Below are 27455 nucleotides of genomic sequence, written 5' to 3' on the forward strand. Positions count from 1 at the left end.
AATCGTCGCAATTAGCATCGATACCGAGGACGAACGAGGGAAAACGATCGCATCCTACTTTTCATTTTCTTACACGGTAACTGCTACTCCAGGAGTATCGATCCTTTCAACGTTTCTTCCATTGCACCGGCTTTTTTTCCTCTCCTTTTCATTCCAACTCTATAAATCACTGTCAGAACGGCGGGACGAAATGTATCTTCTCGTTCGAATAGGATTTTTGGTTTTCTCGTTGATCGCGTGTACGGAAGGCTGCTGGAAAAAGATGGTCCTGATGCAGTTCTGGTGTCCACGTGAATGGAAGCGCTTTGTCGCGTTTCGTTTCCCTCTTTTTCGTAACCAGATTCCTGTAGAATCGGCTGTATAGATCGCCGACAAAATCGTGCGAACACGCCGCGTACTACCGGCGCGTGCACGCTTTTCCACTCGGTGTAGAACTGCGATGGAAAAGCACAGGGAATTGAAAATATCGTGGACCGGAATACACGTTCGGGCAACGAGGAACGAGACAAGCTTCGGCCAGGCGCCATTCAAACGACTCCGATAAATCTCGTCTCGGCTCAATTTTCCACGGCCAGTATTTTATCCTGCTCTATATCCCTCTTTTCTTCGTTTCCCCGCTACCTCTCCTTTATCCTAGCTGACGTACGTAATTGTTATTTGCTCCTTGGAGAACGAAAAAAAAACGCTCCCCAGTCGATGGTTACGTTGAAAGTTTTGATAATCTTCGGTAAACACGGCGAATCGAACGGGATCGCGTGACACCTATCATTCATCGTTATCTTTTAACGATGGGCAGACTCGATTTGGAAATTTCCGAGATTGAAACAACGCGCTGGTGACCGCAGACAGTCGATGTCTGTACACAATACACAGCTGCATAACTGCCAGTTTCAGCCGCGATATGACGCGCTATGAATAAGTCTGTAACCGCTCTTGTTGGGCCGACATTGTCAGCAGGTAGCTTTCAACGGTTCTGCAACGCTCGTTGTCGACACTGGCCCTTCTCTGGCGCTCGTTATGACGCGCGTAATGAGAACGTCGAAATTCAGACTGATCAGCCTCTAATTCGCCGCGAATATCCGCTCGTTCATACCCCCATCGGTATCATCGACCGTGTCGAAATTGGCAGAGATTCATGCTTTTCAAACGAGTATCAATTTATTTGTATGATCCCTTTCGAATAAATCAACAGAGACAATTCTGAGCGCGTATGATCGACTACGTAAAGGATGAAAGAAAACTCTGAACATGATTAACGTTGAACTATAAATTTAATCCTGAATATCCTTAAAAATTCTTATTGTCGTATGCGGTACAATAAACACTTCTCAACTTCAAAGAGACGTTGAATGGATAAAGACGAGTAATAAGAAAGAATCGAGGCAAATAAAAATTCAGGATTGTAAAAATAACGATGAATAACGTGTTCTACTTAAACGCGTTCGACCTGAAAAGAAATTTTGCGATTTAACCAGAAATATATTGAAATACGGGATCGATTGATTTGAATGAATTCGAGACAGAGACGAAGGTTGACCTCGATCGCGCTGTAATAATCGGGAATGAAAATACGTACGTATAGTCGTCAATTTTCATTATCTACCGGCTTATCTGCACTCTTAACCGGAGTCGTTAAAACGCAGCCGAGAGGTCCGACCTCGTGGCACATTTTCGCAAACGTTCGGTTCGTAAACCAGTCGAGCTTGTGAAGAACGAACCTCACAGCTCGAGCCATCAAGCGACTCGCTCTAATAGTAATTAGAGTAATGAGGAATAAACCGCCCGAGGAGAATCGTAATTTATTCGCGACAGCTTCGCTTCTTCCAACAAGCTCGTTATCGTGCCACGAATTTGCATTGGACAGCTTTGTTCTAATGATATTTCTCTCCTTCTCTCATTCTTCCAAACGAATCTAACTCGATTTCATTGTCTAAACGCGTGCCATCGAGGAAACTTTCATCGTTCCTTGAAACTGATCCAACTTAATTCATTCCATGCGAACTTGTTACAAAATTGTATAACGTATGATAAAAGGAAAGAAAAAAAAGAAATCAAGCGAATTCTTTATTGAAAGAGCGATGCAAATGAGGGGTCGGGAAATTCCCGCTGAGACTGAAGTTGCAAATTCTTTCGCTAGTGAATTTTTCTACACGTTAACGGGGTCATCCGGGGTCTCCTAGTGCGCGTTAAACAACGAAGAAACGCGGAAAACCCGTAATAGATTAAACTTCCTCCGAAGAATTACGCGCAGGAAAATTACACGGGTAATATGGAGTAGGTTGTGAGCTATACGATGGGAGTCTTGTAAAAAGTTTCGAGCAGTTTTCTAATTTAAACTCCCGCCACTCGGTCGCTTCATTAAAATACTATTTCATCACGAGGAAATATTCATGTAGGTAAATAGCGATGTTCGAAATGAAAGAAACCCTTTATCGAGCGCGTAAAAAATAAAGAGTGATTAAGAAAAAAGAAAAAGAGAGAGAAGGAAAAAGACTTGACAGTCGTTCGTGCGGACAGGAGGGAGATTAATCGACGAATTCGACGTTAACGGCGCCCGAAGCATTTCTAAATGAAACCGTTTTACGATCTGGTTGTTTCAGGACACCGACAGGTCTGGAGGACGTCAGCAAATACCCGGAGCTTTTTGCGGAGTTGTTGGCGCGCGGATGGTCGGAGAAAGATATTCGGAAACTGGCTGGTTTCAATCTAATTCGGGTGTTCAAGGCGGTAGAGAAGGTGAATATTTCTCTATTTTTAATCCATGTGATAAAACTCATTATCGATCCTGTTAAAATATTTAAAAAATTCTTGATTTTCTAAATATTTGCACACTCTACGTTATTCCATACCTAACTTACGATACAATACGACGAGAAACGGGTCGTCCGTGGCGCGAAATATCCAATGACCAGGAATCGGGTTAGCCGAGCCGACCAATATCGGATTTAATAAAGCACACAAATCACGCGTTTGCCGGTGTATCGTCGAGCAAGACGGCTCGACGATTTTTGTTCCCTTGGACTACTGCCAATCCCAGAAGCAGCTGGCTCGATCCTCCACTTACTCAAACCGCCATCCCTCTTCCATGATTTGTACCAGTCTACCACGTGCAAACGCGTACGTGCACCTACTAGGGATGTGCGGGTGCCCGATATTACTAGCTCGGGCGAACTCGGAAAAAATCGGGCGGGCTCAGGCGGGTGTCCGATACATGCGTGCAGTCGGGTAACCCGACTATTTTGGGTCAGGTCGGATAAAGTCGGGCAGATTCGAACGAGCTCCCGCGGGCCGCGGTCCGCGACCCAACTCTCATGTACTTGTTAATGCTTGCAATAAGCATGTATAAAATGAACGTACAGGTGGCATGAAATGTAATTCATTTCAAATAAATTCGTTACGAGTATTATTTTTCTACATAAAAATTATTTTATTCCAAAATTCCATATAAAACAGATTTTGCACATGCTTATTGCAAGTATTAACAAGTACATAAGAATTAGGAGCTCGTCCGAATCACGTATGTATCGGAGACCTGCCCGAGCCCGCCCTTTTTTTTCCGAACCGACCCGAATAGTCGGGTCGCACATCACTAGCACCTACGCGAAACTGTGCCACATGTAACGTTTAGTTGAATCACGCGCTCAGCTCGTAATATGACAGAAATTACGTATACAAATACTGCCGGATTATCTGATAACCCTCGACGCGGTTGTCACTCAAATTCCAACAACGATTCGACACTTTGGATGTTATTAAAATACAGTTGAAAGACAACAGGCTAAATTTTATTATTTCACTTCGATTTACTATTTTTCGCTTTAAACTCGAGTCAAATGGTGATTCATAACCAGGTAGAGAATGACAAGCGTTTCCATCGATCCAATTAAGCGTGTCGCTGGAGAAACAGAGAAATTCGCGCTAAAGCTAAACGAGAAAAGCAAATTTCGTGTACGGTGAAACACAGTTTCCAGCAGAACGATTGCTGGTATGTTGGAGAACCCGCTTGCCTACCTTTACCTAGCTTCTTCTCGGCTTCGAACGACGTTAATTCGTAGCTCGTAAAACGAAACGAAAGCTCGAGTACGTCTTACCTGGTGCACACCTCCTAAACCTGAACGATTTTAATTCCCTTACTCCAGTCGGGTCCAGAATTCTCCATAGTACCGGTACTCCTCACCGAAAGCGAGAAACGTAGTAATTGTTAAAACAATAGACCACTCGGTCGTGTACCGAGTGAACCGACGACGAAATTCTAAGAGAGAAATTGAATTTCACCCGGCTGCTCTGCCGAGATGAGGATGAAATTTTAGACTACGTTAATCATACTTCTTACGGTTACGATAAAAATTAATGAGAAACGTAATTGACGTACGGGTAGTGGGTTCGTTGAACCGATGAACATCATGCGAAGAAGATCCCTTAGAAAATTCAACCTCCTTCCTGGATGCAATTACTTTACGAGAAACATTGTCTTGCACTAATTGCTCTAAGATTTTGCTGAGATCAAGGTTGAAGCAAAATAGAATATCTAGGAATAATGCAACAAATTCTAAGATTGATAGAAGAAAATGTTTGCCCTATATTCCCCTATATATGTAGATACCAAGAATTCATCCGTACGGTACACAAGTTCTTGACTCTCAAGTCTCGTTTAGCCAGAGTGTTTAGCAAAGTTATTAAAAATTAAACTTTTTTTTACGCATCTATCATTGTCAACAACTGTAAATAAATAAATACTGGCTTGAAGTTTTAATATCAATTTACCCAAAAGGGAAGCCCTACATGAAAAAACAATACTCTATATTTTTCAACCGTATTTTTTACGTAAAAATACCACCCTTCTATATATATGTACTGTATTAATTACACGATATTCTGCATAGAGCTTGTAAAAAATATTTTAAAAATCGTTACTTTTATTTTAAAATTGCTAGCATGAAGCGTAGTTATACGAATTACACAACCGAGAAACGTGATCTCCTCGTAAAGGAATAAAACGCGGTAACGCGTTAAAAAGTGCTATCCAGCTTGCCATTTACGATGCCCGCGATGTTTGCAAGGTAAATGATCGACGATGCATTTCAGTCTACTCGAAAATAAAAGGACTCGTTATGACTCATCAAGGATAAAAAAAAAGAGGGAAATGATGGTGCATTTGATTAAAAACGTTCCGAATTTATGGACAATATCCAAGGCGAGACGGTCCCTTCTGTTCGCTAAGAAATCATCCCGACGTCCATTAACATTTTAATTTCCCCGACAATTCCTGCGAGTATTTCGCGGTGGTAAATGTTGTTCAGCGAGGGAAACATAACGGAGGGAAAAAAGAAATTCAATTTGAAGATAAAACGTACACGGATGAAAATAGAAAGGGAGCATGCATTACGGAACGAGACGTTTGTAATGTCGTCGGGGGATGTTTTATCACGATGTTACACGAGTCACGAACTGCGAGGGCAACAATAAAATTGGATTTGATTAGAGGAACCGAGGAACCACCAATATACGTCAGAAGCCCATTTTTTGTTAACTTAGGACACCGTGAACACGATACTATCATTCTGTTATTCTGAAAATGACTGCAGCTACCGCGGTGATAAAATTTGATAAGAATTATTACGAATATCAACCTCCAATTTTCCAAGTTACTACTTATTTGATAATTATCTAATCGGTCAAAAGAGCGTAGATAATCCCTGAAAATGATACAACCATTGCTAACCATTACTCGTTACTAAAAAAGGTAACACAGGATCTATGAGAACGGTCCGAACGAGTCGTTAGCGTTAAACGATTAAACAGCAAAAACACGCGACGAAGGCTAGGAAAAAAGGAAGGAAAGATGGGATAGGAGATGTAGGCAGAGAGAAAAAAAAGTAGCGAACATCGGTTACGCGTTTACAGAGCAGCAACGAAAGCTTCGGCTGGACCGTAATGGCCGTGGAAGGTTAATGGGCTTACCGAAAATTGATGGTGGTTGTGCTGGGTCGCATGAAATACGCGAACCGCGAACTTTTTTCCCCTCGCCAGGCATGGCATTCGCCGTACAACCTCTCGCGAACATTCCCCTTTTTCTCCTCGACCGACTATCGTCGAGCGTGATTTTTCCTTAAGATGTTCGCCACGCCATGTGCACCACACGAGTTCGACCACCCTCCTCCTTGCAACTTTCGCAGACCGGAAGCGCCGTAAAAATTGATTGACTTTTTTCCTTAAAATCCACGATATCGAAATTTCCATTACCTTACTTCTCCATTTCTTTACCCGTGAAGAATTTCTATCGCGAATCGAACGATTTTCTCCGTTAACAAATTGAACGTTAAAAGGAGTTTGTTCTATTCTTAGGTTCGCGACGACATGGCAGAGCAGGGTATAGAGCCACTCGAAGAGGAAATTCCGCACGAGGACATAATAGGTCGGGATTACTGCCGTTACAACGTGAAACGACTGATGGCACCGTAGCCGTAGCAAAGGATATCCGAGGGTTCGAGTACAGCGAAGAAAAAGAAGAAGAAGAAGAAGAAGAAGAAGAAGACGAAAAAGGCAGATGGAGGAAAACGGTCATGGCGAACGGAACTCTCTCCGAAAGCACTTCGATTCGTGAATTCTAGCATCTGCGAAAGACGCGACTCGGATATCTCGTCTCTTCTCCTTTTCATTCTTTTCTCCGTTTCACGTCAGCCATCATTCGTGTACGAACGTAAGTAGATAGACAAACTCGATTTCCTTCGAAGATTCTCGAGGCGCGACAATGACGAGTCAACTGGTGAAAAGGTCGTCTGACGAGGTAGTACTTCCTTCGCAGTGAATGATAGGTTTTCACGAAAACAATGAGAGAAAAAAAGGAAAAGCGATTGAATCGTGTGCGCTTTTTCTACGATTCGAAGACCAACGCGTTTGCACGAACGTATGAGGAACGAAAGCGTATTCGATCTACACTGAACGATTTCCTCGTCGATGCTGGAACCAAAACCGTTCTAGTCAATATGCTAATTATATTATGTATAAATATGTACACATAAACGATCGATCTCGCGAACGACTGATACCGATCGTGACCTATTGTCACCGATACGATTCGAGCGTATGACTGAGTATATATGTTGTGCTGTTGTATGTGAGAACGCGTGAATGAGAGAAAGAGCAAGATGTTTGTACATATGGTACCTGAAGTCGAAGAACATATTGATCCTCCTAAGGAACAGATCGGCCAGACGAAATTTTTAACGAGAACATCTGAATTTTAAGAATTGGAGAGGAAAAGAACTTGCATTATTCGAGCTACCATGGCGACGTAAACTTCTGCAAATTTTCTGATGATAAAAAATAAAATTCGAGAATTCAACATTGGGGAACACGAAACTTCTATTCTATTATATTTGACATTTGTTTCAAAGTAAACGATTTCTATCCTCGTTGAAAGGATCGCACTGGCTGATTTATGTCGGAGGAAGCTCTAGATACGTTAGTCTCGAAGGAGCTGCAAACGTTGACTTCGTCAACGAGAACTTTCCTACGATTTTGCACGATCGAAGTTGACGTCGACACGCGCGTCGATGTATAATCACATTCACGAATGATTCTTTTCTTTCAAACGCGTCCCATTCATTCTAAACACTTTAAGACTCGTGTATTCTACTAAACGCACCGATAATATCCTTTTCTTAACCATGTTTTTACGCTAAAAGAAACTTTTTAATATAGTCGAAAATTTTAACGACTGCATGGAGCAAGAAAATGAAATGAAATATCAACTTCCCTCGTGCTATCGATGCATCTGGTCGTTAATTTTAAGAGAATCGTTCGAAACTCATACCGTTTATGTTTAAATTTAAAAAAAAGAAAGAAAGAAAAAATAAAAAAAAATAAGACTTGTTTCGCATCGATCGACTGACCGACCATTCGTGTGCAAGTAGTCGAGATCAACGAAGCGTCAGCCTCGTGAGTATATCCTAACATTTCAAGCGTTAATGAAACCGGAAATAAATCGACGACAAATCGAAATACGGTCGTTGTTAAATTAAACCTGTCTGTTTATTTTTTTTCTCATCATTCTAACCCCTTCCCATCTTCTCTTTCAGGAAGAAAATAATTAAAAGGACGAAACTACATTTAATATTACGTTTCTTAAATTCTATCGAAACTATTCGTTTACGTTGAATTTCCGTGATCGATTATGGAAGGGTCAACGCGTTAAGGGTTGTTGCGATAATTTTCGACACGGAGCAAACGGAAGTCGTTGCGGTGCAAGCACATCGAGCAAGTAAACGGGCTGGTTGTGAATCGAGTGCATCGATTCACCAATTTACAAGTAACAAAGGGCAGGGCTCGTTGGTAATTCACACAGTGCACAGGAAAGCAATCAGGTGCAAAGTACACGTTGAAATCGTAAACGCGGCCTGGTTTATTGGCATTTCGAAATCGTACGTGCTGTAAATCCCGACCCGAAGCTTGATTAGATTGTCGTACGGTAGATTTGATAATGGCTTGATTACCTATCAATCGAATTAATCAATCGAAGCCTGCACAAAATTTCATCCGCGTGTTCGAATCGACCGATGGAAAATTCATCTAAGCAAGTTTATTTCCGCTGACTGCGTTAAGCAAAATATTGCATAGCAGCAGTTGGTTACGTGTTAATTAAGCTTCCTTTTAAAGAGCAAGCAAAATATTAAAAACAGAATTTTTAAACGAAGTTGTGGAATGAAAAGTTCCGATCCGATTCGAACGCGCCACAGGGATAACAAGTTTTCGTTCTCGGATCGTTTAAAAGTGTTCACTGATCGAAAGTGTAGCGTAAAGTTTGAGAAGGAGGAAGAGAAAGGTAGGCCGGAAGAACAGCGTCGTCCTTTCGGCGATAATTAATTCTTCGTCGTTTGTGGATGCTTAACGAGCTCGTTAAAAAGTTTTGACACATTTAGACCCTGGTTCGTCCCTGTAAAAACCATTTAAGCTTCTTCTCTCGAACGAGCAGTCGGGTTCTTCGTTCAAACCTTTGTTACAAACGAATTGGTACCCTCCACTCTGTCCTTTCTTTTCTTACTCTGATTTTCCCCTGGATGATCTTCTACCGAAATGCTAATCTTTAACCAGCTTACGTACAAGCTTCCCCACTTACATCGAAGAGAAAAAGAAACACGAAAGGGTTGAAGAATAGCACGACAAGGTACTAATAGAAAAGAAAGAATCTCAAAGAGCTTTAAAAAAAAAGTGGAAGCAAGGTGGAGGGCTCGTTGTTTCGTTCTTGCGGAGATATCTACCAAGTTTATGACAGAAACTCGACCTATAAATTTTATCCTTTAATACGGCTCGCTACGTATAATACCGGCGAGTTATACTTCCTGCTCGGCTTATGGAATTCCACCGCTGATACTTTTCACTTCTGCCGGATTCCTTCTGACAATTCGCGAGAACAGAAGTTTCAAACGGCTCGAGAAGTTTCGTTGAATCGTAAATTACGAAATGGAAGTAGACGATAGGACCGACCGAGTGACGAGAGACGATCTAGAAAAGATACCAGCTTCCATTTTCTATCGCGACTAGTGGAAATGGAATAAAATAAAACTAGTCAGACACGTGCATCGAACGGCCAGAATCAAATACATATTCCGTGGCTGCTTTGAATTTTACCCTTTCAGATGTAGGACGATATGGGTCCGAGTGGAGAATAGAGTAACGAACGGTATGAATTGAACGAGAAATTAGTGTCAGGTTCGCGCTAAATTTACTGCATCGAAGTTGCTTTTGACCCACACTACGGAGAATCAAATATCGGACAGGTTGATCGTATTCTACCCTGGTAAGAATGGCTTTACGAGTCGGTCACTCGTAAAGCCAGATAGCCAGTCTCCTAAACTTGTCTATGGTAGATTGGAAAATCGTTTCCAGCTGACGTTCACCGCAAGAGCCAGCACATCAAATGTTTAATAATATCGTGTACGTGGTTCCAAAAATTACATGGTGTGCAATGTTATTTCTAATATTAACTGCTTTCTGCCCTTCAATGACAACGTAGCACAATACGTTGGAAGGCAGTCGTTAAAAAATTTACTTATTGTTGACAGACCGGATCATCCGGTCGATCACGAGGGAGGATACAAGAAATGAACTACCGTGTATAAAATATGTAACCAACAAGGGCCTTTGAGAACGAAGGTCCCTAGAGAGCTTTAACTTAACTCAAGATTGCGTTTGATCTAGATCCCACAAAGAACAGTAGCTCCTTGTACTTTTATGAGGAACTAGATTGTTATTAGCTCATGCATTTTGAATTTTAGAAATTTACAAGCATAAACAGATTCCATTAAAAATTATCATATTTTCATGAAAGGTTTGAAAACGACTTACCGGACTTCGATCTTACGCGTCGTTTCGGAAGCTGTTGATCGTTGCAGTGAGTTTTCATCGTTGCAATATTTCTTTGTATACACACCAACAGATTATCCAGTGCACCCGTTGTTCACAATATCACGCGTCGAAATCCCTGAAAATAGAATGTAAACTTTATGGGAAAACACGCGTGAAACGATACACGGTAACCGTAGACAAACGGAAATAAAAGCACAAGATAATAAAAGAGTAGTTTATTGGGTACTTTCTCTGTTGTACTTCCAACGACCACGATTACGTCCGTTGAACTCTATTAAATCGTCTTAGTTTCACTGGGAAACGCGTAGAAATATTTCAGTCCGCTGATACGCATTTTGAAATTCATCAACCGGACGACTTAAGTCTGCGCAAAAGCTAACCAAAAAAGAGCTCTCGAGCATTCCACGGAATTATCGAATTACCGTACGCTTTTCCTTCGTAATTTCATGTCCCTGCTACCAGGCTTTTATTAATTTTCTTTTTCTACCAGCTGCATGGATAGGGCGTTTAAAAAAAATGTCCAAGATTTACAACGCAAATAGCAGTTTTGAACGAAACTGGGCCGAAGTCGAGGATAAATAAAAGAAATTTACTTCCTTTTTATTGGATATGAAAATTCTGATTTGTTACACCTGCGCGTTACGGCGAAATAAAATTCAAGAATACTTTTTTTTATTATTCATAATTTAAACACTGTTACGATTTTGACTTTTTTTTTTTACACCCTACCGTATAAGTGCGACATTTTGTATAAACTCGCGTTTACCGAGAACGCGTTTCACCAAGGAAATTGAACGAGCGCGAGCGTCAGTTTACGGTGCAAGGAATTGTGTGTCGTTATCCGATGCACAGAACGCATCCACAGGCGCTTCTGCCATTTACGATCGTCGCGAATGCAGCTAATGGTTGCATCGAGAAACGCATCAGGGAACGTTTCTCTCTTCAGAGTGCATCACTCCGCGGCTACGTATTTGTTAAAAATACATTTGTACGAAGGAAACAATTTGCATAGCATTTCCCGCTGAAGTTACATAATTCCGTGTAACGATACGAGAAACGTAATCCTACAAATCACGGTTTAAAGTTCTTAAACGGACGTGATCTTTATTTGGATGCAATCGATTTTGTTCGCACGAGTTTTTGGCACGTCGTGAAATTAAACTATCAAACAAAGCGATTTTATCTATTTCAATTCGCCGTTTGAATAATACATACACCACTCCGTTCTACCACTGAAACGATATTTTATTCTTAGTATACGGGTCGTCTGGTATCTTTCAATTATTATTGCCGACATTGTTACCGTTTGACCTGGCCTGGTTCAGCCAAAAAGACTTCGATACCTACCACATTTTGCATACGCTCGCGGATATACGAGGTAGTTGCAGCGATACTGATCGCTTTTTTCTCTCACTTTTTGTTGTTTTTATTCTTTTATCCAACAGGAGTGACATCGTTTCGACGCGGTGGATAATATCAATGGGAGATTGCGTTGCAATCTACGTAAATCGAACAAGAGATTTCGTTGTCGAACGTATTTCACGGCGAAATATGCAAATTTCGGTTACGCCCGAAATGTAACGCGAAATTGTAACGTTCGAAATATCATTTTCATGCGAAACTGTCTAGCTGACACCTTTTTCATAGCGATACAAATGAAAAATAGATAAATAAATTTTAATTCTCCCGTACTATTGTCTGATTAATCATCTGTTCTTCCATTTGTATCACGATTCTGGATCCGATAAATAAAGGACGAGATAAAAATTTGATCAGGACAAAGCAAGGAGGAATTTCTTTAAAAATATCCATTTTATTCGCTCTCCAGACTTTCTCTGGATATATATATATATATATATATATATATATATCTATATAAGAACAAGTTTCCGAAATATTAATAATCTGTACAAAATGATATCTTTTTATATCGTTTTATAAAAATAACATCACCGCAGACACGCGGTAACGTCAGCGAAACCAAATAAAAACGCTCCTGGCGATAAAAATTCGACGAGAAAGAGAAAAGTTGATAATTAGCAAGGCCTAAATCGTTCAACGAATACACCTATTAGAATGACAAGAGTCACTGAACAAGGAATACTACGTAACCCTTTATCTCTCCGACTATATGATACACGACGATCAATGATCGTTCATCGCTTAACAGAAATATATAAACCATTTTACTCGTTTCATTTATATTCTCTGTAACAATCACGATGAAAGGTACTTCGTAATGCCTGTGCAACAATGCGCTGCGCCGTATATCTCGCGACTAACTTGATCGGCTTTATCGTTGCTTCGCAACGATAATAGAAAAACAAAACTAGTTTAACTTAATGGGTCACAAATAACAAGGGGCAAAGGGTAGGGGACGCGAACAATTTTGCGTGAAAACAAACCACGATACGGTAACTAGAAAGAGAAACAATACCGAACCGAAAGTTTCTCTCGCGAAAGAAAAAAAAGGAACAGGGAGAAGAGGAGAAAGAAGGACGAACAAGGACTAGCTTTGTACCGTAAGCAGAATAGAATCGTATAAACGAGACGGGACAGGACTGTTGTTTCCATGGATGGTCCCAATGGGAATTTGTCCAGTGGTAGAAAAAAAAAGGAAACGCGAGGCACAGGAAAGGACTGGAAACGAGTCGTTGAAGAAGAATACGAATTTGTCCGCTGAATTGTTCACCGGTTCGAAGAACACCGGTTGAACGCCGAAGCTGACGCTCGATTGTGTCAGGAAAGAAACGTACGATGCTGAAGGGAAGAAAAAAAGAGAGAAATGTAAAGAATGCGCGAAGCTCTCGATGTTCGTGACTCGTGTGTTTCTCTGTTCAGTTGGCCACCTTCTCACGTTTCAGGGAGCCAAACTCCTCCAGCATCGCTTGTAGCCCTTCGGGAACTCGTCCGGCGTCCAATTCTTGTCCCCACTGGCGATACTGAAAGAAGAACGGATAGCGGTTACACGGCATCCACGTGTCACACGATCGAACGTTATTTATTATACCCAAAAAGCATTCTCAGGAGCTTTGAAAAGGATCTGGGAAGGTTCAAGATGCTTTGATGAGACGTGGCTGGGAATGAGGACCCTCTTCGTTCATTCAGGATTCAACTCGTTTGTTTCTGATAAAATGGGAACCTAGAAAAGATATACTCAAAACGATGGGGTTGAGTTTCAATTGATCGTCCATTTGATTTGCAATCATCTAATAATAAGGGTGTGCACATACCTTAGAGATCTCTATCGGACTTAACTCATAATCGATAACGATTAATTTTAATCTTCTTTTGCAACAACGTTATCAACTTTTCTCAGGTGATAATTTCAAACACACACATACACACATTTTGCACATTCGCATTCGCTCGCAGAACGGTGAATAAAGAAGAAATTGAGCATGGAAGTTACGCATTTGTACCCAATACTTTGACCACTGTCTTAGACAGCAGAATTAATTCCATAAACTTCTACGAACGAAGGGTAGGACATGTTTACGGTTATTCGAGAAAACTTTGCGTCCTCCTTAGCTGCTGAATTTACGATATTAACGCACAGGAAATAGAAACGTTGCAGCGCAAGATTTCTATGGAAACCGTAGTTCTTTCTTGAAAGACGGTTGCATAATCGAGGCCACACACGACTTTAAAAACGTTGCTGGCGTAAAAAGCTGCACCGAATAATAGACGCATAACTCAGGCAGTATTCGTGAAAACTTTTCCAGGAGCAAGATTTATACGCTTTCGTTGCTAGGTGTGGCAACGGGGAATAGGAGAGGATATACATGTAGTCTGTAACGTAGCCTTTTCTCGATTAAGAGGAAACGAAGAAGAAGTCATTTGCTTCAATTTTAAATCAGGTATTCTGTTTTAAACGGTGTCCAAACACTTTTTACATTCACTGTAGCATATCTTTATATAACGAAACGAATGGTGGAAAATTATTTCTTTATATTTCTTCTTAACTGAGAGCTTACGTTGTACGCAGTCGTTTTTTTAATTATAATTGGACAGAAAATTGATGCAGCATGGATATGTCAAGAAAGACTTACCATCTCCAGTTCCTTCCGCAAAGCAAGCACAGCCTTTTCGCGATCAGCTACCAGCTCTTCGAGGTATTGATACCTTAGCTTCTTTCGAGCACGACACTCCCTCGCACTCTGTCGGCTTCGTTCTGCAAAAATAAATGAAACTATGCGAAACGTGAGAATTATTTTTCGAATCGTTAGCTATTTTTCCTATCTTCTTAACCCCTCCCAAGTGCGACGTCGGACAAGCAACCAGATGCGATGCAATTTGAATACCTTTGCTGGATTTTTCACTGGGAATCGAGTATACAACGCGTTCAGCATACCCGTTGGTCGCGTTAATAATTCAAAATACAGATTTGCTAGGCAAAGTGTGCCGCTCGCGAGATAAGCGAAACGAAATCCTAACATACGATACTTTTGAAATTCTGCTTTTCTTACGCAAGTTTTGCGCGAAATTCAAATATTCGGCACGTCAAACCTGTGCCGCGAGAAATTCGAAGGGTGGAATAACGCACGGCTGTAAAAATTCACGATACCCTTTCCTCTTCTGGTGATACAGAAAACGCGTTAAAATCAACAAAGGGACGCCGGGAGGCAAACCCTTAACGGGTTACGCCTAATTGGGATCGGGTAATTTTCAAGATTCTTTTCTACCGTCCTAATAAATATTCACTATGAAGTGAAATTACTACCGAGAAATACATGTTTTAAAGTATTTTTCAGATTTTTTTAGAAGTAAAATGTTAAATAATGAAGGAACGTTCGTAGAACGCCCTCTTCTCGAGATCGCTTGCGGTGGCTACGATATCTTCCAAACCGCTTATTTGAAATCGAAACCAAAGAAGATTGAGTTAGTATATTGTATTGTTAAGAACCTGAACGAAGGATTTTTAATTCCATTGAAAAATTTTTTTTTATCGCAAAGAAAATAAAATTTGACCACTTCAAAAACCGAATTCTTCATTTTGGTGAAAATCAAAATTTCGCAAAACCCTTCGTTCAGGCCCTTAACAATACAATATATTAACTGAATCGTCTTTGGTTTTGATTTCAAATAAGCGGCTTGGAAGATATCGTGGCCACCGCAAGAAAAGGGCGTTCTACGAGAAGAGCTGTATTTCTCTCATTATTTAACATTTTACTTTTAAAAAGATCTTAACACTAAAACATGTATTTTTTGATGGTATATTTCACTTCATAGTAAATATTTATTAGGACGACAAAAAAGAATCTTGAAAATTACGTCATTTTCTCGATCCCAACTAGGTGTAATCCCTTAAATAAATCTATAGCAATATTTATTGTTTCGTGCGAAACGCGAGTTAACGATGCCATTGACTTTGCGGTGTGCCAACATTTCCGGTCACGGGGTGGCGAAGAAGACAGGGTGGATGGATAAAATCGATCGTAATAGCCTACTGGCAGGATATTGCAAATTTCTCGTCGATACGGGACCGCGACGTGATAAAGCCCTTTACGATCAAGGGTCGCGAGCTATTATCGCGTCTACGGCTCACTAAGCTCAGCTTTTACGCGCCAATAAACGTTCCCGTCGCTTTCTCCTCGTCGATGTTCTTTTTTAAAAGCTGTCCGCAAAGTGAGCCCGCTTTCCGAAGAAAGCTCCGCCAGATCCGAAGAAAGACGTCCGAAAACCGGAGGGATTTCTATCGAGAAGAAATTGTTCGCGAGTAGACGAAACACGTGAACATGGATGTGCACTGCTGTCCGTAAGCATTAGGATACTCTGAATTTTTATCGATCGTCCGAGTTGCTAAATTATTATTTTTCAAGTATTTTTTTTTGGAAAGACGTTTACATTTATTTTAATGAATCTTTTTATATTGAATTAAATTGATTTTTTTTTTTTATTTTACAAAAATATTGATTCGTTGAGCTACCAGGGCCGATCTCCGAGAGCACCTCGAATCTTGCTGGAACATCTGACATCAAAAAGCAATAAAGATTTAATTAATATAAGGTAAAATCTTGTCTTTAATCGAAGGTTGTTTCGATCCGGTCAATATTATTCATTTTATAAACAATTTAAAACGAAATTTTTAGTTGAAAATGACAATTTTTTTTTTTAGAAGCCGCCATTTTTTTCAAACGTGATATTTTACTTATTCTTTTGATTAAAGACAAGATTTTATCTTATATTAACTAAATTTTCATTGCTTTTTGATTTCAGATGATCCAGTCTTCTTTTGGAGGTGCTCTCGGAGATCGGCCCTGGCAGCTAGAGAAATCAATATTTTTGTAATAGAAAATTATGAGTGTATACGTGAAGATCAACTTAATTCAATGTAAAAAGATTCATTAAAATAAATGCAAACGTCTTTCCAAAAAAAATACTTGAAAAATCATTTTTTTCGGCCTCCTAACTAGCTATAACACTATAAAGGAATTTCTTACCGAGCTTGGCTTTCATGTCAGTCTTGTCGGACGCCTTCCTTCCGGGCTTGCGTCCCCTCTTTCCCCCCTCTTTCCGATCACCGCGAGATCCCTCCTGCAACAAAACAATTAATTATGTTAGTATAAATCAAGAAAATATCTTCTTCTTAACTTTCATAGCTGTGTAAACTGATAAGATAACTGGTACCATAAAATTCCTATAAATAAAATAAATAAAATAAAATAAATTTATCAATATTATGATATTTCATAAAAATGGTATTCGATTGTCAAAAGAAGCAGCACGAAGCTCGAAAAATTGCGTACAACATTTGACTTTTCTAGCTGAAATCACGGAGTCGTAACGTCAGAGCGTAACAACGATGAAGCGGAGTAGCATCGAGATGTGAAAGCGGATGATGCGAGTCCCTACGGCGACGTAATACCGCCTGATCCGTTGTTTCTTCCTGCCTCTGATTAATATCTCAAACGAGTTGGTTGAAGCTAGCAGGGAACAACGTCCAACGTTTTCAATGGAAACAAAAGCTTATTGAGTCACGGAGAGCAGCTTTGGCTAGGACCGCTAAAAGCTCCACGTGAAACCCTTATCGCGAGTGGTTGCCTAAGCGCGTTGCCGTTTATCGAGCAACGCGCGTCTACGAATTTTCCTCGCTGCATCGAATAATATTCCTTCGCTTCGTGGGGAAAAAATTCAGAAGCTTTCTTTCCGAAAATCGTATTTCCATATCTTCTCGTTTACTCGTTTTTCCATCAAATTTCGCGATAACGAAAGGGTTCGTGGAACGGAAAAAAAAAGAGAAACAGAGAAGCATCCTTCAGGGCTGACCCGAAGAGACGATCTAACATCCCTAGAAAGAGTAAATAAAACGAAAGAACAAGTTAATACAACGCACGTAGAGGATAAGAGTGTCTCCAGCGACCGTGCACGCTCCGTTAAAATTTACACCTCCCAGGAGTACAGTTGTTGCGACGAGCAAAGTCAGAGCCGCAGGCTTAGCTATGCATGTACTCACGGGTGACAAAATACAAATTCTGCCCCCTTTTAGGGCAACTGTTTACTTTCTCTCCTATCTTTTCCTCTCAATCCTATCTGGTATTAAATCTCTTCGAATCCTCTTTCTTTTCCTCGACCGTTTCCCCAACTTCTTTACCCTGTCTCTAAACTCTAACCCCTACCAAGCTTTCCCTCTCTCTCTCTCTCTCTCTCGTTCTCGACCCTTCCGAGTGTCTAGCTACCCTTCTTCCTTTACTCTCGACGCGCCGGGCTTTGTGGGTAGAAAATGGAATTGATGTTCTGCGATAAGTAGAGTGATACAGGAAGCAAAAAGAAGGAAAGAGAGTAGACCGTAAGGATTCCAAGCGTGTACGAGAAAAGCCACTTTTATTGCTGACCCCGCGGTCGCGTCTTAAAGCCAGGAATATAATTAACACGTTCCCGGGCAAACCGATTTTTTGATTACGCCTCATTTTCAGGCGATTCTGCTGGAAACTGTTTTCGCGTTAAATTACTTTTAACGAAAATTGAAATTAATAATTTTCCAATTTTAATTTCATGCGCCTGAAAGGAGCAATCGGCGACAGATGAATAAAGTAGGAAAAACGAGAAACTATGGGTGGAGGGTAAAATACGATTAAACAGCTATTTCGCTACCTTTTCCGTGTTATTTGGGTCGCGAGGTTTGTCGAGAACACGGTTCCGCGAAAGGCTAGAATAGCCGTCAAATCTGTACCCTGCTGACACTGACACTGACACTTCCGTCGATTTCCTGGCTACCCCTATCGCGAACGCCATGATACCTGGCATCATCGGCCCTCTGCGCCTGACAATTTCACCCGCTTTCCACTGACACGTATATCCCCGAGCTCGCCCATTTCCGGGATTCGTCTGTCCGACGTCTAAAAGCGTCGATTTTACATATTCCACGCGTTTTATCGTCGAAACGATTAAGTCTAACCTTTTTCCCCACAAAAATCGAACGAACGACCGAACAGAGGATTCCTCTATCCGACGCGATCGAACGAAATGCTCGATAGACATCGGTGGTCAGCGAAAGCGGAAGCTCGTAAACCGTATTGTGTACACAATCGAGCCGGATGGCTTTGTAGTTTAGCAGCTAGTCGAGCGATTCTCTCTTACGCGTATTCCTCGAGCGCAAAGGCCGGGTTACGCGGCTCGCTTGGTGCCAAGGCTCTACCTTCCGCGTGGAGCGTGATTAAATCCAGCCGCGTAAACGCGCCCGTCCTAGTCGTCGCGGACACTTACACGCGGTACAATTTACACCTACAGAACGAACGAACCTGTCAAAGGCAACCCACCTGGTAGAACGGTGTTAAAAAAACAATTCAAATTGTTGAACCGATATACCGTCTCTGGTTTTCAATAACCGACTTTCTCTATCGCGATAACTCATCTCGTTCGTACGTCTTTGATTTTACGCCTACTTACGCCTATTTTTATAATAGATTATGGCCGAAATTGTTACACATTACAGCATGGGCGTAGTCAAGCAAATTATCAGTCAGGCAAATTTCATGGTATTTATGTACGAACCATTCCAAGCAAAATTAAATTAAATTAGATTTTTATTCGAGATTGCTTGAGAGGGGGATAAAATCCAAATTTTTTCCTCTACGATAAGGTAAATACCATTTTTCTTCTTGCAGAGCAGGCGGGCAAGTGCCCATGCATAACAGTTAGAATTGTTGTATCCTGAATAACAAGAATTACAGTGTGCCATTACACGCGTCTGTTTCCACTTCGTCGCGTGCCTTACCAGACACGGCTGTTTCTACTGCACCAACCAGTCTGGTATTCTTTTGTTATCTAAATGTTTTTCTAGCCTATTCTTTGAGTTTTATTGTTAGAAACGCGTTTCGCAAGTCAGTATGTTCATGCTCAAGAAACTTGGCATTTTTTATTCGTTTCATAGAAAAAAGAATGAAATTCATATGGAAAATAGAAAAAGAATAATCACGGATGACTGGTTCGACGACAAAGGAAATTTTCACCGGCGAAACCTATCTCGCGACGTTCATTTAGCGCGAAATTCGTTCAAAAACAAAGCTGAAATATAAACAATTCAAACGCGATATCGATCGAGGTATTCGAGATTTCCCTGAATAAAAATTCCTTTACGTATCCGGTGAATATCAATTCGATACTAATGAAGTATTTGCACATCGCGTCCGGCTGCCTCGTTTTGTACAATTCATTTCACGCGAACTCGTCGTAAGACGCCAATAAAACCACCCTTTGCGTTCGAGAATTTTATAAAAAGGGTTGAACAAGAAATTATTATGTTCACGATCGAGAAGACACGGTTTCACGATCAATTCGAGACCGACAATAAGAATGCTGTTCATTAACGACTACCTCATTTCTCCTACTTCGTGGAATAACTTTTGGACGATCACCTTTCTAACAGTAGAGAGCCTTTAATTACAAAGGCACCAGTTCCATCCCTTTCTAACCAATCGAGGCTATTCTCGAATTTCACAGAAAGAACTGATCCTTCAATTAATTTTCATTATTAACTGAATTACTCTCGGACTATCTTAGCGGAGGCTCTCTTAAACGCGTTAGCCATCTTTTTCAACCCCTGATTTCCTTTATTACCCCTGAAACCTTTCTGTGCCCTTTCTCCTCTTACTTTCGATCTTAATTCAAACTCCAACAATTGCCTGACTTCTCTTAACCCTTTTCTTTATCGCAATATACAGAACCCTCGAAAAAGAAATATTTTTCCGTTCTATTCTTATTCTGATTCAGGGTCTACCAAAGATGATTCGCTGGATCGTGATGAGAACTGTAAACAAAATTAATATCTGCCCGCACGCGGCTACTATTAATTCGCAGTCACGATCCCATAATATCACAAGGAACGACGCGTTACGACGTTCTTCTGTCGGAGTGTGCAAAGCGCCGAGAGCATGCACGGCACAATTACCGGATCCACCGAGGGCATACAACCTTACTATTACCTCTCCGTTCGTCGAAGGTTGCACGATCCTACCGCCGCTCTTTCCACGCTGACCTACAAACTGATTCTCGCGACTGTGAACCAACACTTGGACGGGATCTTCTCGAACGAAATTGTCGTTAAATTGAACGAATCGATACGTACATACAGACATTTATCTGTCTATCCTAGATAAATCTCCCCTTTCGATTATCTGAATGTCATGGTAATCGCTATCAAACAATAAGAGGTCGTTCACTGATGATCCGTCTTGTAACGCAACAAGGAGATTAATGCGAGTAATGTTTCATTGTTCGATAATGACTGTTATTAAAGGGGAGGCTGGATATGGTTGTCACATTTTTTATTTTTTTTTATTTTGTAATAGTTATAGTTGCAGGGAAATTCATTCAGACATAGTTTAATATAAACTAAGTACGGCTAAGTTTTTAAAAAAATTAGTTTTATAAATATTATCAATAAGATTGTGAGTTAATTCACATTATCTGTAGTAATTATTTTGTGACATTGTACCCCGAGCTTGGATTGGTTGTCACACATTTAAATAGCCAAATTTATTAAGAAAAAATGAATTCAATTGAAAAAGTAACAATTTTATTATTAATGTTATCACATACCTTATGAAAATCTCTTATATTTAAAGTTTCATTCTGAAATTCGAACACAAATTAATAATGAAACTAAGAAACTATACAGTCTTGAACACAAAATTAAACTTTTGGAAATATTTAAAAAGAAAAATTAAAAATGTAATTCTTTGTATTGATCATGAATCCTAAACAATATTAAATATAAAATTAAATTTTTAAATATTTATAATAAAATTGAGAATTCTAAATCATTAAAAATAAATTGAAAGTAGTTGTAGCAACGCTAATTAGAATCATCTGAATCGTCTGAATATATGTGACAAATAACCCCAAATCTACTGTGACAACTTTTAAACTATCCACTCATTTATTAGGAAGTTCGAAAAATGCAAAAAGATCATCAGAATAAGTAAGATAAAACTCTGAACTATCGGATTTTAAAGGCGTTATAGTCGATACTAAGAAACCAATATACTTATCTAATAAAAAAGATATTGTAAAAATTTACTTCAAGTGTATCAAAACAAACCGTCTTGATACTAATCTACAGCGAATTGAACGATCGCGGGGGAACAGGCGACAATATGTCCACGCGTTGCCACGGGTTATGAGTACATTTCTATTGTTTAGTTTCTTTTTTACAACAATCGTGACAACCAACCCGTGTGACAACCATATCCGGTCTCCCATTTCCTTTTCCTTTGTAGAAACGCGTACGTTCTCTCAGTCGCGTAAAGTTTGACCCTTATTCGATCAAACTGAGTCCATTAACCCGAAGAAAGATCGCGTTGCGAAACGATCAAGGATTTTCCGTACATTTGTTTCGAAACGCTACGTAAACCAAAGTAAAGAACAAAGTATCTCAGGCAAACAATCGAATCTCCGCGAAGTGGCGAACAACATTGCACATGGAATACATAGATGCGAGAAGGAAAAAGTAGAGAGGCGAGGAAACAGGAGGACACGGGCTTTAAAGACTCCTTGGGCTTTTCCACGTCATTGTTCGCCACGAGACTAACGCGACCGGAAGAGAAACGGCGAGAGAGGAAGAGGAGAAGGAAGCCTCGTAATTTTCCAACCGTGCCACCGACGCCGCTACGTAACAATGAACCAGCGAGATCCCGTGAATACAATGGCAGAGACCTACACCGTGAAATCATCGCAACGCCACGAAAATCTCGTAAATCTACCTGCTGCGTGAACCGATTCCGCCCCCCCCCCCCCCCCCCCCCCCCCCCCCCAAATTCGCCACCCCATCTCGATCGAACTTTCCACTTTACAGCCTAATATACATCACGCGTGATCGAGCACGATGGGATTCGATCGAATTTTTTTAAAAGAAAAATCATGACTGGATGTTAATACTCCGATTTAGCTTTATCATTCTTCGGCAAGCTAACAGTTATCAATTTCAAAAGGAAACACGAAAAAGAAGGACCTAGATTCGAATTTGAAGAAGAGCTACCACCCACGCGTATTTTTCAACTAGTGAAACAGCAACGATCCTTTTCAGAGAGAAAGCAGACTTTATGGAAGGAAAAAAGGAAGAAGAGCTGGTTCTGATGGAACGAACGCGGGCTCGTATCGATAAGCAACTGTCGTAAAAGATTTACGACACGGGGAACATCTGTCGCGACGATGCTGCTGTTCTCCACGCTTCGATTGGTTCGCAAACATATCGGGATCTCGATAGGAGACAGTGGTCGGAAAGACTGCCTATGAAACTCCTTGGGAATGCAGCTACTCGGCTGGTAGCGATCGAGCTAAGCGCGTATAAGGATGTCTCTCGTGTCAGCCTCCTTGAAACTCCATTCGTTTCGACCTCATTTCCTGCTTATTTCGGAACCAGAGCACAGCCTGTTAACACCTTATCGATAGATGATACCATTTTCCCTCAAGTTCGCTACTGTCATCTGCTATAAATGATTACAGTTTAGAAACCCTAATGGTCGTTACGTATTCTCCCTTCATTTTCATGCTACGATCTCAAAAATTCTGAAGAAATATTACGACCGCTTTATAAAAAAGAAAGAAAAAAACATTTTACACAAATTACGTGGGTAATTTAAGTTTGAAACACATGAACGAGCGAGGTTATGAAAACCGTGCTTGTTTGTTTGCTACGTTTAAACGCGGTGAGCACGGAACCGCGTATTTCCTTTGCCAAGAATTTCGCTTCCGGTGTATTCGCCCTTACCTTCTGTCCTCGCAACGGAATATTTTCGCCTATTTCGTAAACGCGACCCGATAGTTATCAGCGAGGCGAGTAAACACTGCAACCTCCCCGTATCGCGTTTCTTTGGACGAAAACGAAAAGTTGAATACGCAAACGTCCCTGATAATGAAATGTAAATGTTGAAAGATACGGTAAAATAAAAATACCGCCAGTTCGACGAGGTAATTGCGTGAAGTCTACGGCATACTTTGAACGTCGTACGATCGAAGAAAGAACGATTACCCGAACGGAACGAGGTACATCGAGTTCCTTTCGATCGAACAGAAAGCTCTCCGGAACCATTATCGTAAAGTGTCGCGAGTAAAACGGTATTACAGTGGAAAGCTGCGCGGTGTGACGAAAGGCCAACGAACACCTCTTGAATTTTGCCACTTACACCTTTCCAATAGAACTTATCTCACTCTAATTATCCAATCAAAAAACATTCCCGGATATTCGAAAAGTTCGCGAACATGGCTGAAACTTGCGTCGCATCGTTCGAAACTTCGCGAGGATTTTGAAATCATGGGAAACGACACGTAGAAAAATTGTAAGTGTAGATATTACATATTTACAGCGTACATCTTGAAAAAAATGTGAGAAATACGCCTTTGTGTGCATAACGTTAAGCTTGAAAATTTGTAGAGTTACTAATGGTGGCTCGGAAGGGTTAAGGGCACCCATTTTCCCTCCCAATTAGATGCGTACCGTTGAATTGCGCAGTAGCGTCGCGTGTGGGCGACCAAGTGTAACGGTAGCAGTAAAAGCGATCGACCGGCATTTCAAACGTAACTGCATCGATATGAATTTTACGAGGTTCGAGCAATTTCAAATACTTTTCTGACGCGCAAGGATCAGGAATTACGAGGTGCACCGGCGTAAAAGCGAACGTACGCGTAATTCTTGATTTAACCGGGAGAGAATCAACAGGGTATCGTTCGGAAATGGTATGCATATAAGGTGTTCGAAAAACAGGAGGCAATTTCACGGGCCGGGTCTCGGTAAATAAACCCAAATGTGTACCAGATACGAAGCTATTGTAGATTACTACAAATCGAAGGAAAAGCAAAATAAATGTAGCTGTAAAAAACTCACCGGTGCTACACGACGTGTGAGCTGTGTCAACTGCGCAGTTGACGGGTTAAAACGTTGTGTTCAGGGACGTCGTGCTCGGTACCGGTGCCCGAACGGTGCAACCGGTAATAGTGAACTACCATTGCGACGCGTAACGGCGATTTACGGAAACTCGCGACACCGAATTCGAGTTTCGAATTGCTTGTAAGGCGAAAATTGCGCGCTTTATCTTTCCAACACATCGACAATTTATACTAACGTAACACGCAATTTGTTCCTTTTAAGTCCACACGATTTAACTCTGAATGCTTTCCATTATCTGTTACAGAGAATTATTACAAACTCCACATGGCGTGGATTTTAAGCTACTCTTATTGTCTGTATTAAAACTAAAGACACTTTGACTCGTTTTTAGTACGTTTAAACAATCGCAAATGACTGAGATTGATAAAGAACTTTAACCAGTTTCAACACAGATAAAGAACTGCAATATTTCATAACTTTCAGCAGGTTATTATCTGTAATCGTACCCCGAGAACGCGACCTATTTGATTCCTAACCACTATTATTGTAAACAGCGATTTTAATTCATTAACACTACTAACTAACCTTGACAAAATGATCTGCGTTTTCATTCGAGACAACATGACGTAAAATTCACGTCACGAACAATAATCACAAGCACTAAACGTTAACTTTCATCAGAGCGGACTCCAAGATGTTCCGCGCCTGACGATCACGTGACAATTTGAAGACAGTGGCGCCATCATTCGACCGTCGACTGAACAAAAACAAACGATACGTGGCGCGATCAGTTGACAAGAATGCGAAACAGCGACATCGAACGTCTGCTGAATTATACGAAGCTACGAAGAAGCACACATAAGCAAACAGCCACCCTTTGGTTGTGCTTGTCCTCCTACTCCTCCCACCCCACCACCCCTTGTTAAACCCTCATCGTTGCGGATCTAGACGTCAAACAAACGAAACAACGCCCTTTGTCATAAATTCGAGAGAACGATAAGGATTGCGAAAAAGTAACATTTTGTACGCGCGCCCTCTTTGCACAACATGGTGTAATCCGTTTAAAGCGCGTAATCTTGTTGCCTTCTTTTCATGGCAGTTTGCGTCACACGAGCACGTTGTCACCTTATCGTTTTCACAAATTGTCGACTCACCGTTTCATTTTCCGCGATACACATAGGCTCCATCTCCATGACCCGTTTGGATTTTCGTCTTTTCGATGTCCTATGAACGAATCCTTCGCCACACGCTTTGTTCAATCGTGATTCTGTCCTGTTCTTCAACACTTTGCAACGGCAACGTGTGTCTGTTTACAAACACTGCAAGGTCACACAGCAGACCCCCAGACCTTTCCGACTGTGGAGTATTTCGTATTACGTCACGACCAGCGATCGCCGCGCCACCAACTTTAAAACGCTTAAACACTAACGAATTGGCTTTTCGAATCGACTGTTGATAAATCAAAAGAGGAATTTTCAAATTTTTGAAAATTTTTAATGTTTAGCGTTTTCGTTTATTCTGAAATGTTAAGTCATTTCAAAAAACCTAACCATGTAGTCAAAATTCCTTTTTAACGTAACATTTCATACACACAATACCAATGTTCTTTTTTTAATTAACCATTTCAAATTAATCGATGTTATTCGCATTTAATTAATGAATATTAATGCAATGAATGAAAACGGTCAATTAGATCCTGAATATAACTGGGTTTTACGAACATGTACGAATGCTTTTAACGTATATTTAACCGTCATTCATTTTACTTTTTACGATAACGCTATAAATATGCAACCGAATGCTACCTGTAAGTAATAATATAAATCATTTTATTAGATTAATTAGATATCATTTTTTATAATAAATGTAATAAAGTTGCAGAGGCTTTCTCATACCCCTTATTCATGGCTGTTGTGGATCTTTTGGTGTACTCTATATTACAATAATAACTAACACTTCATGTTACAATATTAAACATTAAAATTGACCATTTTCTAAGTGTAAATTTGCATTTTAATTACTATATTACTATCGTCACATATTCCCTATGGAACATTATTTCATTTAAGAACTGTCTTACGTACCATTTGTCAGGGGGTTTTGAAATTTTTGCTCGTAATAACTGTCACTGTTTCTAGACGACCTTCTGGCCCCATCGTCATCATTGTCCTATAGAAGCTTGAGTTATTTCCCGACTCATCTTTATGGTAGCTGTTGCTGAAACCGGTTCTACGGTGTTCTTTTTTGTAATATCCGTTGTTGTACCATTCAAAAGAATTCCTCCCTTGATCGGCGACTTTGGATTCTCCTAAAATGTATCTTCCTTTGTGTACCATATCTCCTTCCTTTCTGGTTGCTTTCATTAAATTCTATATGTATATAGTCATCCTTCACTATAGCCGAAGTTGCCGTTTTCTCATTATCGAAAATTATGTACGTCTCGTCGGTCCTCTTTTGAACCTTTCTTTAAATCACGAACCCTCGAAATTTTTAAGTAGTTTAATGTTTAACACTTATATATTGCTCAGCAAAATAATACTTAAACTAAATAATAACTCTATGAAACTATCTATGATACTAAATTTGAAAATTCAAGAAAAGGTTGAAAAAAAAATTAATAAATCCTTCGAGACCTTTCGATTTTACGCGTTAAGAAATAAAATAATCAATGAAACGAAACACGATTGCATTGTACCAGGTACTTGGGATTCCACAAAGTCAACATTGCAAAAAATTAATACTTTTTTTTTATTGAGAACTT

The 27455-nt window shown here is 40.4% G+C and overlaps 2 protein-coding genes across 5 annotated transcripts in view; one reads left to right on the top strand and one right to left on the bottom strand.

Annotated features, from left to right (window-relative positions):
* Nucleotides 1-7987, top strand: part of LOC117600326 (dipeptidase 1) — a 59047-nt gene extending 51060 nt beyond the window's left edge. For all 3 annotated transcript variants that reach the window (XM_076692644.1, XM_034315630.2, XM_034315628.2), the window contains 2 exons: nucleotides 2601-2736; nucleotides 6346-7987. In XM_076692644.1, the coding sequence (XP_076548759.1) occupies nucleotides 2601-2736; nucleotides 6346-6462 (253 nt within the window). In that variant the 3' untranslated portion in view covers nucleotides 6463-7987. The remainder of the gene's footprint in view (nucleotides 1-2600; nucleotides 2737-6345) is intronic.
* A 4211-nt stretch (nucleotides 7988-12198) lies between these two features.
* REPTOR-BP (REPTOR-binding partner) lies at nucleotides 12199-26059 on the bottom strand. 2 transcript variants are annotated; one of them, XM_034315634.2, is made up of 4 exons: nucleotides 25849-26059; nucleotides 16812-16905; nucleotides 14421-14560; nucleotides 12199-13310 (listed from the first exon to the last, which is right to left on the bottom strand). In XM_034315634.2, the coding sequence occupies exons 1-4, from the start codon at nucleotides 25885-25887 to the stop codon at nucleotides 13206-13208; spliced, it is 378 nt and encodes a 125-aa protein (XP_034171525.1). In that variant the 5' UTR covers nucleotides 25888-26059; the 3' UTR covers nucleotides 12199-13205. The 2 variants fall into 2 exon arrangements, with proteins under 2 accessions (XP_034171525.1, XP_034171526.1); XM_034315635.2 differs by having other exon boundaries at nucleotides 14421-14542; nucleotides 25849-26055.
* Between the last annotated feature and the right edge of the window lie 1396 nt (nucleotides 26060-27455).

Source organism: Osmia lignaria, chromosome 15, assembly GCF_051020975.1.
Source record: "Osmia lignaria lignaria isolate PbOS001 chromosome 15, iyOsmLign1, whole genome shotgun sequence".
Taxonomy (NCBI): domain Eukaryota; kingdom Metazoa; phylum Arthropoda; class Insecta; order Hymenoptera; family Megachilidae; genus Osmia; species Osmia lignaria.

Coding starts and splice junctions, on each gene's coding strand:
- REPTOR-BP (XM_034315634.2), bottom strand. CDS start 25,887: ATGGAGATGGAGCCTATGTGTATCGCGGAAAATGAAACG. Junction 16,906..25,848: donor GTATCGCGGAAAATGAAACG/GTGAGTCGACAA, acceptor GTTTTGTTGCAG/GAGGGATCTCGCGGTGATCG. Junction 14,561..16,811: donor TGACATGAAAGCCAAGCTCG/GTAAGAAATTCC, acceptor CGTTTCGCATAG/TTTCATTTATTTTTGCAGAA.